The sequence below is a fragment of the Helianthus annuus genome, chromosome 7 (assembly GCF_002127325.2).
Source record: "Helianthus annuus cultivar XRQ/B chromosome 7, HanXRQr2.0-SUNRISE, whole genome shotgun sequence".
NCBI classification, from domain to species: domain Eukaryota; kingdom Viridiplantae; phylum Streptophyta; class Magnoliopsida; order Asterales; family Asteraceae; genus Helianthus; species Helianthus annuus.
In genome coordinates this window covers 138016356-138032239 of record NC_035439.2, presented here as the reverse complement: position 1 = coordinate 138032239, position 15884 = coordinate 138016356, and the positions used below count along the sequence as shown (strand labels likewise).

Here is a 15884-nt window from a genome sequence, read left to right as displayed (position 1 = left end):
GGCAATGAAGGATTTGCGCTAGGCCTTGTACGAGGTTGTCAGTTTGAATCCCGAATCCACCTAAGTTTTTGTCCTACCGTGTGTTACGTCAGAGAGTTTTGCTCTTGTGATGGCACATCGACTTCCAAGTAACAGACGACGGTATGGTTTCTAGGAGGAATACTTGAACCAAACTCTGATGCCAACGTGAATCCAGTTAAAATAACATAGTTTGAACGAAGTGAAATAACGAAGCTCTCCGATTCGAAGAATGTATTGCCAAACACAAATTCGTCGTTTAAAAAAAATAAAAAATCAAGCATTCATTAAAAGCCCTATAAATAAGGAGAATCAACGGCTAGCATTCACCAAACAACCCTCACCCCAATCTCCCACTATAAAAAACCAATCACTCTCCGTCATCCAAATCCGTGATAAAAAAGGCAACACAATTTCCCAAACACTAGTGTCCTTTTCATCATCACCATCAATGGCTATCAAACAAACCCTAATTCACCGTATTTTCAACCTCTGCAACAACCACAATTTCTCCCACCAAACTCTCCGCCACTGCCGCATTTCCTCCGCCACCGCCGCTGTTCACGTTCTTCCGCCGCCCAATCCCGATCCACCCGCACCAGATCCCGGACACTCCACACTTTTCCGGCGCTTTCTGCACCGGAATCCGGTCAACATCTCGCCGGATATCCTCCGCCCGAGAAACGAGAGTATGTTGGAGAAGTTAAAGGAAATGGATATTACGAGAGGCCGGATCCGTCTCGATGTACTCTCTCCGCCGCCGCCGGAGTCCGAGATTACGGCGGCGGATGCGAGGAAGATACTTAGGGTTTCGCAGATTGAAAAAGTGAAAGCGAGATTGAACAGTAGGTGTGAAAATCACGTTTCGTATGATGAATTTGTGGAGATCTGTGTGGAAGGATGTGCGAACAGAGATCTAGGGTTAGATCTGGCGAAAGTTTTGGATGATTCTGGATTTGTTATCGTGTTGGGAGATGTCGTGTTCCTCAAGCCTGAACAGGTTGGCTCTTAATCTAACCCTAATTTCATTAATTTTAGTTATTAATATTAATTATTAGTATTAATTTGTAGAAATTGCTGGTTTGTTTGTTTGTTTATATCAGTTGGTTGTTTTACAGAATTGAATTGCTGGTTTTTCACTTCTAGCCCCAGTTTTGGGGTTTTAGGGTTTGTGCATACATACAGTTTTGTTGATTTTTTTGGATAAGACCGAAATCTGATGAGTTCTTTTGTATTATTGTGTGATGCTGTACAGGGAAGAATGAGAAACCAGATGTTGAAACGTGTAGTTTCAATTCACACGTTTGTTTGAGGTGGAGACTGACCTAGAGACTACTTTGATTCATCTTCCTCACAGGAAAAAAAACAAAACTGTTTTTTTATTGCAGATCAACCCTGCAACTATTCAATTGATTTAAAAAAAATCTTTTTTAAATTCAAGCTCCAATGGTGTTTTTAAAGTTTTTTATTCACAACGAATGAAATACATATATATATATAACCGGATTGCCTAGCGAGCCGCTAGAAACAATCAGAAAATAGATACCAGATCAGTGTACACCTATATACATGTATACACCAACTAAAGGAGACGAATTTCCATTGGCTTTCTGTCTTTAACCTGGAAGTTGTGTTTTACCTGATCGTTTTGGTTGGGAGGATATTGGTGGGGTCCTGTGAGTTTTCTGGTAACAGGTTCTCACGGTAGAAAAGAATAAAAAAACAGGATAAATGTACAGCTTGCAATGCATGTAGTTCAAGTGTTCAACTTGGCTTATCTGCTGGATATGTGAAATTTGCTAATTATGTGCTGGATTTGTGAAAACTTGCTGGGAAAGGGATTGGGGTTTGACTGAATTTCAATAATTGGTGTGTTCAAAATTGGGTTTTAGAAAAAAAGAAGCAAACTTGATTTGTATGTATGAGTCCTTTTCCTTTTGTTCAAGTTGTATCATTTTTTTATTATTATTTTTTCAATTTTTGGGTAAGTTTTTAAAAAATGGTCACATGTGAAGTTGGGTCATAGGTGAGTCTAGTTTCACCAACAATTTTGTATTACAGGTGGTGAAAGCCGTATACGGCTTGCTGCCTCCAAACTCGCCAGCGACCCACAACCCTTTAGTGAAAGAATTGGAAGAGATGGAGCGGTGGAAGGCCGCCATTGACACCAAGGCGAAAAAGATGGTTCAACGAGAGCTATGGGGCGGTCTGGCGTACCTAATGGTCCAGACTGCCGGGTTCATGAGGCTCACGTTTTGGGAACTCTCATGGGACGTGATGGAGCCCATTTGCTTCTACGTCACGTCGATCTATTTCATGGGTGGATACGCGTTTTTCTTGAGGACAGCGAAAGAGCCTTCGTTCGAAGGGTTCTTTCAGAGCAGGTTTAGTTCGAAACAGAAGAAGTTGATGAAACGTGAAGGGTTTGATGTGGAAAAATATAAGGAGTTGAGGGAAGCTTGTTACCCACGTCAAGAGGCGTGGCCGAATGGAAGTTTGGGGCTAAAAAGTCAATTCGCTTGAACATAGATTGAAATTGTAGAGGAAATAGAAATTTTATTCTAAGGCCCCTGAAAAAATCTCTATTTATCTCTTGAGCCCTTTTAGATTGAAAAGTGGCATTTTGTAAACTTGACATGGCTAGCTAGCCATGTTTTGTTTGTGTTTCTGACCGTTTTCTTTTGGTTTGGTGAAAGTTCCATCGAGATCATAACCAATGGATTGAAAATGGATGGGTGGAGGTTAAGTTATATTTGGTTTGGGTAAACATAAGATATAATTGACAAATGGCCAAGATACCCGGAAATGAAATAATGACAAATAATTTAAACTAAAAAGTAATAACTTTTTAGAAATTTTTTCCCGTGTCTAGCTATTAGACTACTCGGGACAATCTTCAAAGGATGCTCCGTCACGTAGGATGGGTGTGAGGATGGGCCGGAAGTGGATAGACCTAGGGTGTGGAGGATAGCCTAAATATGTGTATATGTGTATATATATGTGTGTGAGAAGAAGAGGCATGGTGTGAACGGCTACAGGAGGACGATGAAGACGACGGGCCTAGGGGGCGGTGTGCTGCGGCGGCGCCGGCCCTAGGCCGTCCCCCATACCGAGTGGCCTTAAAGCACCCACAATGGATGTTCTTAAAGCTCATGGTGGAGAAGTCACAACTGCTTGAATTGCGTGGGTTTGTACATGGACGTTTTTTAGGATTTATAAAAATAAATGATTCCATGGAAATAGGGATGGCAATCTGGCTCGAACCCGATGGCAAAACCGAAATCTGAAACATTTGGGAAGGACAATGGAACAGGCATGGGATTGGTTTTAAAACTTTTTACGGGTATGAAATCAGGTGATCCCGACCAGATTTCATATTGGAAGGATGAGATACTCTCAAACTTTTAACGGGTATGAAATCAGGTGATCCCGACCTGATTTCATATTTGAAGGATCTTATACTTTCATATCTACTCCTCACCCGTGTTACACTTTCATATTGGGAGGACAAAATAACGGATTCTTTTTTATTTAGAAAAAGTAGTTCACAGGTGTTTCGGCTAACCTTATGAGTGAGGGGGGATGGGGTTCTCTTGGTATGTGATACTTGGTGCTGGGAACTATTCCGCGATTGGGGTGGGGAGGAAGGTTGTGTGTTCTTACATGGGGTAGTATAGAGATTATACTTGGTGTAATTGTCTTTCGGCGGGATGTGTTGTCCTTCGTGGCGTCAGTTTTCATCTAGCGAGGGTATGGTTTAGATTTCTTGATAGTCATGTGCTTCTAGCACTCCATTTCTGGTTTTTTTTTGCTTGTTTAACACCGGGGTGGGTGGTATTCGGTCCAACAACTTAGTCTGTGTGCGTGTCTTTTGGTGTCAAGTACCTATACCGTAATGGGGTTCAGTGTGAGTTTCGCGTGTGTTGGGATGGTGGTGTATAGAAATTTGTTTTGGTTGGTCAAAAAAAGTTGGTTAGGAAATGGTTCGTAATGATTCAGATGACATGTTCAACCCATTTATCTAAATAAACGAGTCATACAGGTTGGCGGGTCATAAACCAAAACTACATTCGCCAAATATAACAACAATAATTTACAAATGTAATCCGAACAAGTCCAAGATCTTTCATACATTTCAGAAGACGCTTGAGCAAAAACCGACAAATTAAACACAATCTCCGTCATTCCCGGTCTATCTGCAGATTTCTCCGACGTGCACGCTCTCGCTAACACTGCCATATTCAAAGCAGCATCAATCGCGTAAAAACCACCCAGATTCGGATCCATCCACAACCTTAAACTCTCTTCTCGTTTATCTTCGACATCTATTATCTTCCTTATCTCCTTCCATGCCATACAAATCTCGCCCTCATCTCTCGTTTCCATCGCTTTCTTACCCGAAAGTAGTTCCAACAGAATAACCCCGAACGCGAAAACATCAACCTTTAACATTATGGAGCTTATTGCCGGTCTTGCAGCCGAGAAGTTTCCGATTTTGGCCTTGAATTTGGAGTCTAGAAGTATATTACTTGTTCTAAGGTCCCTATGCGCGATACTTGGTTGACTGTGTTCGTGCATGTAGTGAAGCCCGTTCGCTATATCTAACGCTAGATTCAACCGTTGCGCCCACGAGAGGCTAACATGAACCGAAGAACCTGAAGAGGAACAAGATAAAGGCCTTGGAAACAACCATTTGTCGAGTGAACCGTTTTCAGCATACTCGTAAACCAGAAAACAACTCCCATCGAAATCCGATGACATTCCCATTAGTTTTACTAAATTCGTGTGGTTTACTCTTTGCTTCCATGATCTCGTTTCTGTTGTAGACGATCGGTTTGCTTAAGTAGCCTGACACCCCTGCAAGCAGTTTATCTTGACTGTTTTTCGCGGGTACATTCGCTTCATGTTTCAAAGCTTTTTTCGTGTAAAGAAAATCAGTGAACTCGAAAGGAGACGACTCCTTTCGAGCCAAGATGATTTTAGTTTTATGCGAACGATATTTGTATATCAGAAACCATGACAGAACAAACAGAAAAAACGACCCGAAAGTTCCTAACACGATAAACGTTATCTGACCCTTTTTCGACCTTCGACTTTTAAAACCGGGTGGTGGGAAGATCGGTAGTTTAGAAACTGGTATAAGGACCGGAAGACACACTGCAGCGGTGAAGTTACGGAAACTATTCTCGTTAACAATATCGTAAGAACTTGTGTTAAACATAGAACTCACTTGCAAGATTTCGTCTTTCGGTTGCCATACATAAGTAATAAGATACTTATCTTGATTCCGAAACAGTGCAGGACACTTGCATAGCAAAGGGAAAACCACTGGCTCACCAACTGTCAAATTAGTTGGATTTAAACTCGGGTTCATATCCTCAACCGCGTGATAATTGGTCAGATTTTGAAACACAGACGTCGCGACAACATAAAAGCTATCACCCTTTTTAATCGAATGTGTAACATTCGCGAAATAACTATTTTCGTTACAACTACATTTAACGGGTATCAACAAAAGCTGATCGTATAGTAGTCGTTCGTTTTCTGACGTGAGGTTGTTAGCTTGTGCTATACTTAACCGGCTGATACCGAACATATCAGATATGTTTCCAAGATTCGCGTAAGGTGGTCTGGCCCGATACGTGAGGTAGGTTTGACAGGAGCGCGGCGAGTCAGCAGAACACGTAAAGTTGGTGTCTGGAGGCGTTGTAGAGGCGATATTCGGATAAACGAATAACGCGGAAAGAGCTAGTAAGGGTAGCATTGTGAGTGCCATGTGAATGAGCTTTTTTCACAGGTGAAGTGTTGTTTGTTATGTGACAAGATTACTAGTAATGTGTAGCTTTCATTACTTGGTTATAAAAGTGGATTGGTATTAAATTTGTTTTGACTTTTTGGTTGATTAAGTAAGATGACACCAAGAATTGTATAGTTTATTTATGTAATTAAATGATAAATTTGAGTTTAGCCGGCAGGATATGACGTTAGCTGTAACATATTAGCCAAGTATATTCTTGTTAGAAGCTTTCAATTTTCAAATCAGTAAAATATCCTTAAATCCAGAAAAAAAAAAAACTTTGAAAAGATCATGATGTAAATTGAAACATAATTATGAAAATGACTTTTTAAATAAATGCGTAAATTACTCAAATCAAAGATTTACACTTTTCTACGTAGAAAAAGGCAAATTGGATTTAAATAATCCCAACTCACTGTTATTGGCCAATAATAATCTTAACTCATTTAATCACCAATAATAATCCGAACTATTCACTTTTGTTTGTAAAATACTCCCAGTTAAAAAAACACTAACTAGGTTAAAAATTTGCTGATGTGGCATCTGATGTGGCCCTTTTAGCTGATGTGTCATATGACGTGGCAGTTGATGTGGCATTTTTTGATGACGTGGCAGCTGATGTGGAAGTCTACGTGGCATTTTTGATGACGTGGCAGCTGATGTGGCAGTTGATGTGGCATTTTTGATGACGTGGCAACTGATGTGGCAGGTGACGTGACAAGCCACATCAGCAAATTTTTAACCTAGTTAGTGTTTTTTTAACTGGGTGTATTTTACAAACAAAAGTGAATAGTTCGGATTATTATTGGTGATTAAACGAGTTGGGATTATTATTGGCCAATAACAGTGAGTTGGGATTATTTAAATCCAATTTTCCGTAGAAAAATGAAACAAATCTAAAGTCGTAACAGTGGGGAAAACGTTGAGTTTGAAGTCGGGGTTATAAATGGTGGAATTTGAGCCATATGATCCGGCCCTTTAAGATGTTTACGTCCATCACTCATGGGTCACGTTAGGGGTGTGCATAAAACCAAATTAACTGTCACGTAACTCTAGATGTAGCCTAAGTCTTGCCATTTTTAAGTTGGCCCTTTTCTAACCAATTTGTTGTCTAAGTATGAGTCTGCTAACTCTTGCATCAGCTTTTTTATCATAACGTTAAAATGGTAGAAGTGAGGGCTTGGTATAAAATAGGCGCATGTGTTTCTACATCATATCTCATTGTTTAATTATCCCCTGCAGCCATATTCTATTATAGTTGAAAACTCATTTTGTTGTTTAACAAAAAGAATTTATGGATCTTGATACTTTAGTATGATAATGACTTGTGTAATATTGCTAGACATGTTAATGACTTGTAATAATCTAATAATAATGGTATTGGTTTTTATCATGGGTTATATTATGATGTGTCATTGACAATTAGATTTTAGATGGTCATGGTTAGGCCACCCGTGTGGTTTAGCTATGAATGGCGCCCCCTCCAAACGTGGGGTTTTGATTGGCTTCCTCATCTGCAATATGGGGTCCACAAGAGCCCTCTCATTAGCGTCCGCCATTACACTCACAAGAGCTCCTTTGGCGCCCCTTTAGCACCCCCCTCTGGCACCCACGGGGTGGAGGTGGGGCGCCATCATGGCGTTATTGGCTGACATGGAGGTGGGGCGCCACTCCACCGCCCCCCCCCCCCCCCCCAGTCTTGGAGACATTCGAGTTAAACTAACACCTAGCCAAGCTAGGTTGTACATGTATGTATTAGACCATCATCTCATCTTATACTACAGATTCAACATACACCCAACGGCATAAGATGCTTTATTAATTATATATATATATATGGAACCCATTAAGTGTAACTGTTTTCCAAATCATTCTCCACCATTAGATCTTGCTGAGATGAAATCTCAGCCACTTAAACTCAAAAAAATAACTTCTCCTATGGCAGTTCAAAACAGTTCTTCACAGTTTCTTCAACAGGTGGTTACCACCATCTTTTTCTACCCATTATCTCCACAATTCAAGCTGGTGGTTTTGCTCAACTCCTCCAAAACTCAAGCCTACAATCCTCCTGGTAAACCGCCAATTCAACTGCCCACTCTCCCTTAATTTTAGGGTTTGAAGAGGTTATATATAGATTGATGAGCGCAAGAAGGAAATCTGAAGTGGAGTTCTCCTTGACGACGGTTCCCTCAATGCTCCTGTAACTGCCGATTTGTGCTTCTCACCCACCCATAAATCTATGGGTTCCATCTCCAAATAAAAAATGCAAGAGAGTAGATGCCTCCTACGATTGACAGAGTGAGCAGGGGTTATTTAATTGATATAGGGTTCCACCCACGGGTTCAAGGTAATTAAGTTCTTAACTCACCAAGCCATGGCGTCGTGTACAATCTTAGCCCGAAGGATTGCGGCGGAGCTTTGTTCCTCGTGTAAATAGTAAGGGTTTCATCATCATTAGGTATTTAATTAACCATGAAACGATTGACTGTTAATCTGTTATTTCTTTTATTCACTTCAATTTTTGTTTTTTTTTTTCCTTCATTTGAAGGGCTGGAGTCGACGAATAAGAATAAGAACGGTCAAAAGTCAACAACTGGGATGTGTATGGTTTTAGATTCTCCTTTAGCATACAACCTTATCCAGGTTTTCGACCTAATGCCTCAATGAACTTACATATTGAAAGTTCGATTAAAAAAAAGGAAAGATGAATTGAAAAATGTTGCACTTTTGAGTAGACTTTCCACAATTGCAAAGAGTGTATAACCATTATTTATTGGTTGTGTTGTACAAAATGTATATGAGTAGTTATAATTGTGCAGTTGTGATAATTTGATTGCAGATAAAGATTAAAGTCATGTGTTTTGTTAATTAGGTCTCAAATTGAAACCTCGAAGGAAATGAAGTGGAGCTCGGGTTGGTAAGTCGTTCATCATCGATCATTAGGTAACAATTCACAATCTCAAGTCACCTAACTGACTCGCCATTTCAAAATTTTATCAATTAATACCTAGAAGATGTATATGGTTGGGTTTGAGATACTCCATGAAACCAATTTTGAAATTACGATTTTCGCAAAGTAATCGGCAAGTGGGTTGCCTTCAGTTGTACCAGTTCTAGAGTAGTGTGTTAGAAGTTTTTAAAATTACGATTTCTAATAATATTGCAAATGATCATTGTCATTTGGATTACCTTACTTTGATCCTTATTCTTTTCTTTTATGTTTTACAAGTACAATTATGACAATCTTAAAGAACAGAGTGAAAAGTATTTAGATAGCTGGAAGCTAAAATAGATCATTGCCACTAAAGTTGTACTTGGTGGTTACTTAAGCTTCAATGACACTTATTCTTCTGGATCATGAATGATACCGACTTTTTCTCTGGTGAGTAACACATGGCTATAGTATCTTCAAGAAATTTGGCTCTTTTTTTCCTGCACTTTCTGTAGCAAAATGCAAAAACCATAAGAATCGATCAACACCAATTCAAAACTTGCAAAATGGAAACAAGCCCGACAACTATTGATAAACAAGAAGCTGTTATAACCTACAATGAAGACATTTCCCGGGCTAAGGCGAAGCGTTATGGTAAGTTTTTGACCGTTTTCATGTTTCGATACAAACACGTTTGGAGAAAATATATATATATTTGTTTGTGCAGAGAAGGAATAACTGAAAGAAAGGTGTGCTAAGCTTCTTTTAGGATAAGATATCTTGTGGAATAACATATGTCAGGTGGTGGCAAAGGCACTTCATCTGCTTTGGCTTTATAAAATGCCATTCAAATCTTGCTGGTACTCTTTATTTGTGATTAAAAAGTTGTTTAATTAAATGGTTTTTGTTCATTTTTAATGTTTTTTAGTTAAACTTCTTAATCTTTATCTAAAAAGATGTTTAATTTAATGATTTTTGTTGTTAATTTTTCAATGTTTTTTTAGTTAAATTTGTAGCTTCTGCGATTAGAGAGCAGCATAAAGTGCTCTAATGTTGGAAGATATGAAAACAAGATGGGTAAGAAAAGATGGTCAGAACGGGTCAAATTTAGAGAGCAACATAAAGTGCTCTAATGTTACCACTTTGTAGTCTTCAAAACGGGTCAAATTTACCATCTTTTAGTAAACGGGTCAAGGTACCGCGTTTGTAAACGGGTAAAAATCAACATTTTTTAAGCGGGTCAAGATTACAATTTATAGTAACCGGATTAAATTATCACTTTTAGGTGACCGGGTCACATGAGCATTTTGGTAAAAGGGACAACATTACCATTTTTGCGGATGGGACAAAATTACCATCTTTAGTAAAGGGGTCAGGTTTACCGTGTTAGTAAGGGGTGAAAGTTACCGTTTTTAGTAAACGGGTCAGAAGGAGATACTTTATTAAACGCGCCAAACTCATCCTTTTTGGTAATCAGGTCAAACTCTTTTTTTGTAGTAAATGAGTCAAAATACCATTTTTTGGTGAACTGGTCAAAATTATAATTTTAGTAAACATGTCAAAATTGTCGCTCTTAGTAAGCGAGTCAAATTCATCGTTTTTAGTAATCGAGTCAAATTACCATTTTTAGTGAACGGGTCGAAATTATAATTTCAGTAAACGGGTCAAACATATCATATTTAGTAAACACGTGGGTCGAAATTGTAATTTTAGTAAACGGGTCAAACATATCATATTTAGTAAACACGTGGGTTAAAATTATAACTTTAGAAAACGGGTCAAACATGTTTAGCCACGCCGGAACTTTAATGGGTTTTTTATAACATTTATTGATCAGCATGCACTATATAATGGGGAGCATCAATCGGAAGATAAAAAAGAAAAAGGGGCCAAAACTTTATATGCTCTAGGAAACCGAAGCAACAAGCACCTAGTGGCATGGGTAAGATGGTCAATTACTAATTTACATCTACTTTGAGGCCAAATCTATTTGAAGTTTAAAAACAACTTCAAATAGGCCTGTGAAGTAAAATAAAGGCCAAACCAGGCAACCCGGCTTTCAAATTGGTGTTGTCTATGCAAAATCCATTGTTAATTGACTATTTTTGCCCTTCAGTTTAGCCATGATTTTTTCATACAATTGTTTCAACATTGTCTAACCTATGTTGTGTACTTGTGTGTAGGAAGAATTTGAAGCGCCCGATGTCGGCTGATCTCACGCATGTGATGTGACCAATGAAGATTAGTGAGTATCTCTTTTTTTAGTTATATACTTTGAGGATAAATCGTGCAACTATGGGTTTCAGGTCATTTGTGATGATGATGTTAGGGAAAATATACCTGCTATGGTTTCTTGCAATGAGGATACACAAGAAGTAATTGCTACCAAAATATGGTTAATAAACAGTAAGATAAAACCTTGTGTTTTAACAAGGTATTATTTAATTTTTCTATTGTTTGTGTAAATATCTAAACTTGGCTCTTAAAATTTTTATTTTTAGTACCATACATTGGTAGGAAACTGTTTGATTTGCTTGATGACCATTTTCTTCCTTTTGAAGTCAATTTGAGTCAGGTTATGGTGTGCTTGGGCAAGGTTGGAGGTACAAGTAGGAGGGGTTGAAGCCATGAATTTTGTTGAAAAATGGCAAGAACCCAAGGGATTTAATTTTTACTAGATTACATTGTGGGAACAATTAATTTGGTCTGCGCAGTGTTAATGAAAAGACATAGAAGCTAAGGATGAGAATTGGCAGGGGGCTGGCTTTGAGAGACTAGAGAAAACTTTCATTTGGAGCAAGACACCAACTGACATAGTGGAGTATATGGCAAGATGAGTCTGTGTGAGTGCTAATAATATTAATATTCCTAGAAGGTCATTACAATGATGGAAGTTTTTAAAGATTACAAGAGAATTATTATTATTTTAGCTGCAATTTGCGTGTTAATATTGATTTATTACTTATGGTTGTTGAACGTGACATGGCCAATATCATGGAAAACTAAGGCCTGGGAGATCCACTAAGCCACAACGATACAATGTTTAGAGATCATGCATGTTTCATATTCCACACACTTTGGCTTATGTTTTAGCGTCAATGGTCTACTTAAAGATTCAATGCAATATGAGTTATTGAAATTGTCTCCAACATTGCCTTTTCAAGTTTTTAGCATGTTATACATGTAAATGTGACATGTGAATGTAAAAAAAAATTATGTCATGACGACACTAAAACGCCCGTCCACCGAACGGGTATACTACTAGGGTTTAATAGCGAATCGTGTGTATAGGGTTTTTGTTTATAATATATATCTTTAACGGAAAGATACAATAAGCTTTGACTGTTTTATTTAATTTGTAGACATGCAACAGTTGTTTTATATGGTAAATGTACATGTCACCAACAGAAAAAATGGCACTATAAGCATAGGATTATCTTTGTTTGCTACGCTGTAAGCGTAACCCGTCCACCGGACGGGTATTAAACTAGTTAATATTGGATTCTCATCATAGGAATGCGATTTGGTCCTCAGGGTTGAAAAAAACGACAAATCAAGGATGATAGAAAGTACATTTATGATGATTTTCATCTACTACACCCGTTTGAAGGATGGTAGGGATAATGGCCAGGACAATGCTCACATCCAACAAGAAGCTTTGATAAAATTCCAAGCAAAGAACAGCCTGTTCACCTACATTAACATTGGGATCTTTTGAGGAAGAGCTCAAAATGGCATCTCGTCTCGCTACAGAAGACTCGAAAGTTAAAGAAGTCCAAATCCTCATCGTCCACCCAAAACGCGAGCCTGTCTTCAAACGCTCGAGTTAATATTGACTTGAATGATATCGAGGACAAGTTTGACGAAGATGAAAATTCAACGTATGAAGAACTCCCATGTATGATCGGGAGGAGGGTGGAAGGGCAACGGAAAAAGAACGTTTTAGGCGTCCATTGTCGACTACGACGAACGCTTTTTAGAACTGCATCAAAGACTAGAAGCATTATCTGACATTCAAAGACAATGTTTAAAGAATAGGCAAAAACAAGATGAGGATCAACAAGAATGCCTTCAACTAAGAAAGGATGCACAAATGGCGGTTGATCTTACCCCACTACTCCAGGACCGCAACATGACCTAGCTTTGAAGTTACGTGAACGCATCAAGAATAAATATGGTCTTCGTGATGAAGAGTAGAGTGAAATATTCTATTTTTATTTTCTATGTTTTTTTCCATTTAAATGAAATGTTAATATAGTATTGTATACTATTAAAATAGAAACTGAATGAATAGTATACAATACAAAATAGTAAGTAATTGTTTTAAAGGGTTTTTTATATGTGTTATTTAGTGGTTTTTTATATGTATTATGTGTTTTTTTATATATTTTACATAATTGTATACTATTAAAATAGAAACTGAATGAATAGTATACAATACAAAATAGTACGTAATTGTTTTAAAGGGTTTTTTTTATATGTGTTATTTAGTGGTTTTTTATGTGTATTATGTGTTTTTTTATATATTTTACACAACTTGCGTTTGTTTTTTATTGATGTAAATCACGTGTCGGTATTTTTTGGTCATATCAAGATTTTTTTCCTCTATATGTTGTTGTAACGAGTGTAGGTGACGTAGCAAAACAAACCAATACCAATCAACTTCCCGCTGTGTCGATATATTTTTGGTTATATCATGATTTTTTTTTATTTTTTTCTCTATTGGTTGCTATAACAAGTGTACCAAAGTTAAACAAACTAATACCCATCCACGGCGCAACGCGAGGATTTCCGGCGCAACGCGCGGATTTAATAGCACTAGTTTTTTTTAATTCTAATGAATTTATCTATGTTTTTTTAATTATTGTTACATTATTTGAAAACCATTAAGTAATCATTGAAGAGGTATGAACAAGGGTTAACCGTTACACTCTTTTGTGATTAAAAGTGGCTATGGTGACATGGTCTTAATGCACCATTTAGGTATCTACTTTAGCATAGAATTTAATTTGTTAACTAGTTTTTTATATCGCGCGTTGCGATGAAAGCGAACAAATAATAATGTAAAACAAACGTGATTTGAAAATAAAACATGTTTTTTAGAAAGTCAAACCATTAGAACGATTTAGTTTATCATCGTACCGTTTATGATACCGAATAAATATTTTATTTTGAGTACAACTTCGTTTTTAACAAAACTTATAACAGAATGTCAAGGAAAGAAATCAAGCACAAGTATCTACCTAAGTTTTTAGAAAAAAATTATAAACGTAAATTATTAAAGAAGTATCAAATTAATCGATAAATTAATATATGTCCAAAAAAAAGAAAAAAACAATTATTCCATATATAAGTTTGCAAGTTTTTTGTGCATAAGCATTTGTACATTGTGCTTTGTAAGTTTTTCAAAAAAAAAAGTTGATTTTTTTACTTTTAACCAAAAGGTTTTTATCTTTTCCAATTTTAACCCTACATAATTTGTTTTTTAACTTTAACCCAAAACTTTTCATTATTTGCAATTTAACTTCGCAACTTTTGTCACTTGTACTTTTCATCTTTCGCAAATTTTCGTTTTACGTATAGTTCTAAATTTTTTGAGTTAATACGACGCAACGTGCATGTGTTGTTCAACGTTTTTACATCTATTTTTCCATAATTGACAGGTTTGTCGCAACACGCATATCGTAGGTCGAGTTAGTGTTGGTGGTAGATGACGGTTGTGTGACATTAGTACTATTTGACACACCGTTTTACTCCCCACCGCAATGCGGAGTGTGCATTGAGGGGTTTTCAAAGAAAAATTGGTTACGCATATGGTTGTCGTAACGTTGGTTTTGGGGGTTTTCCAAAAAAAATTGATTTTTTTTACTTTTCACCCAAAAGTAATTCATAAATTACTTTTAACCCAAAACTATTTTTTTTAACTTTTAACCCAAAACTTTTTATCTTTTACAATCTATCCTCACAACTTTTTTTACTTTCAACTTTGATCCTTTATAGTTTTCATGTTCCGCAAATTTTTCGCTTTATGCTTGGTTCTAAATTTTGTGACTTAACACATCGCAACGTGCGTCTTTGGTTTAACGGTTTTACGTTTCGTTTTAAATTTTGTGAGTTAACATGACGCAACGTGCGTGTTTGGGTGAACGTTTTTACATCGTCTATTTTTCCCCCGTTTGACAGGTTTAACATAACGTGCGGGTCCTAGATTGACTTAGTTATAACTAAAGAATCCCCGCCGCATTGCGGCGGGTCGCAATCCTAGTTATTAAAAAAAGGTAAAGTAAATATATGTTTAAAAAAAGAAAAATATGTTATTAAAAGTAAATATAATAATAAACTATTATAATATATTAAATAATAAAACAATAAAAAACTATATATTATTATAAAAATAAAGTTACTATTCATCAACCATTCAACTATGTATATACAACTAGGTTTTGCCCCGCCCGCGTTGCGGGGCACTAAGCCAAATATTTCTCTTTTATATACGTCTGTGTTTCGGTTACTTGTACATACTACTTATAACACGATCTCAAAAAGTATTACATCGAGAAAACCAATTAAAACAAAACACTATCAATACTTTTGGTAAAAAAACTAAAACGATGGAAAGACTATAATTTTTAACTGGGGCAAAATTGTAATTTTTGAGGACAAATGAGCGTGTGTCACGCAACCGCCTGACACGAATAAAAATTACACCGAGTCAACAATTAAAACAAAACACTACCATAGATTAAAAAAAACTAAAACGAAAGCATGACTATAATTTTACACTGGGGGCAAAATCATAATTTGACAGGAAAAAAAAAAAACAATGGCAAACCTATAAATTTGAAACCGTGGGAAAAATCGTAATTAGGATGGACGGGAAAAAACAAAACAAATGGCAAAACTGTAAATTTAAACGGGGGAAAATCGTAATTTTGCTGGACCAATGGGGAAGTGCTAGGCACCTGTGGGAACAAAATCGCAATTTTTGAAACGGGAACAAACTCATAATTTTGAACAGAGGGCAAAAGCATAAATATATTTTGAATTGGGTGCGACATTATAATTTTAAACTGAGTGCAAAATCATAATTATGAGCTGGGGGGGGGACATAATTTTATTTTGAGCTGTGGGCAAAAA

At 37.0% G+C, this 15884-nt stretch overlaps 1 protein-coding gene, 1 long non-coding RNA gene and 1 pseudogene across 9 annotated transcripts; 2 read left to right on the top strand and 1 right to left on the bottom strand.

Moving 5' to 3' along the window:
* Window positions 1-343: 343 nt before the first annotated feature.
* Window positions 344-2728, top strand: LOC110868753 (calcium uniporter protein 2, mitochondrial). Its single transcript, XM_022118006.2, has 2 exons — window positions 344-1018; window positions 2080-2728. The coding sequence occupies exons 1-2, from the start codon at window positions 470-472 to the stop codon at window positions 2539-2541; spliced, it is 1011 nt and encodes a 336-aa protein (XP_021973698.1). The 5' UTR covers window positions 344-469; the 3' UTR covers window positions 2542-2728.
* A 1281-nt stretch (window positions 2729-4009) lies between these two features.
* LOC110868752 lies at window positions 4010-5815 on the bottom strand (annotated as a pseudogene).
* A 1825-nt stretch (window positions 5816-7640) lies between these two features.
* On the top strand, window positions 7641-11712 carry LOC110868754. 8 transcript variants are annotated; one of them, XR_004862844.1, is made up of 7 exons: window positions 7641-8273; window positions 8364-8458; window positions 8688-9401; window positions 9475-9607; window positions 9752-10689; window positions 10931-11181; window positions 11309-11712. It is a non-coding gene; the product is annotated as an uncharacterized LOC110868754 (long non-coding RNA). The 8 variants fall into 8 exon arrangements; XR_002552710.2 differs by having other exon boundaries at window positions 7642-8273; window positions 9752-9824; window positions 10585-10689; window positions 10931-11712; XR_004862846.1 differs by having other exon boundaries at window positions 7642-8273; window positions 10931-11153.
* Window positions 11713-15884: the final 4172 nt, after the last annotated feature.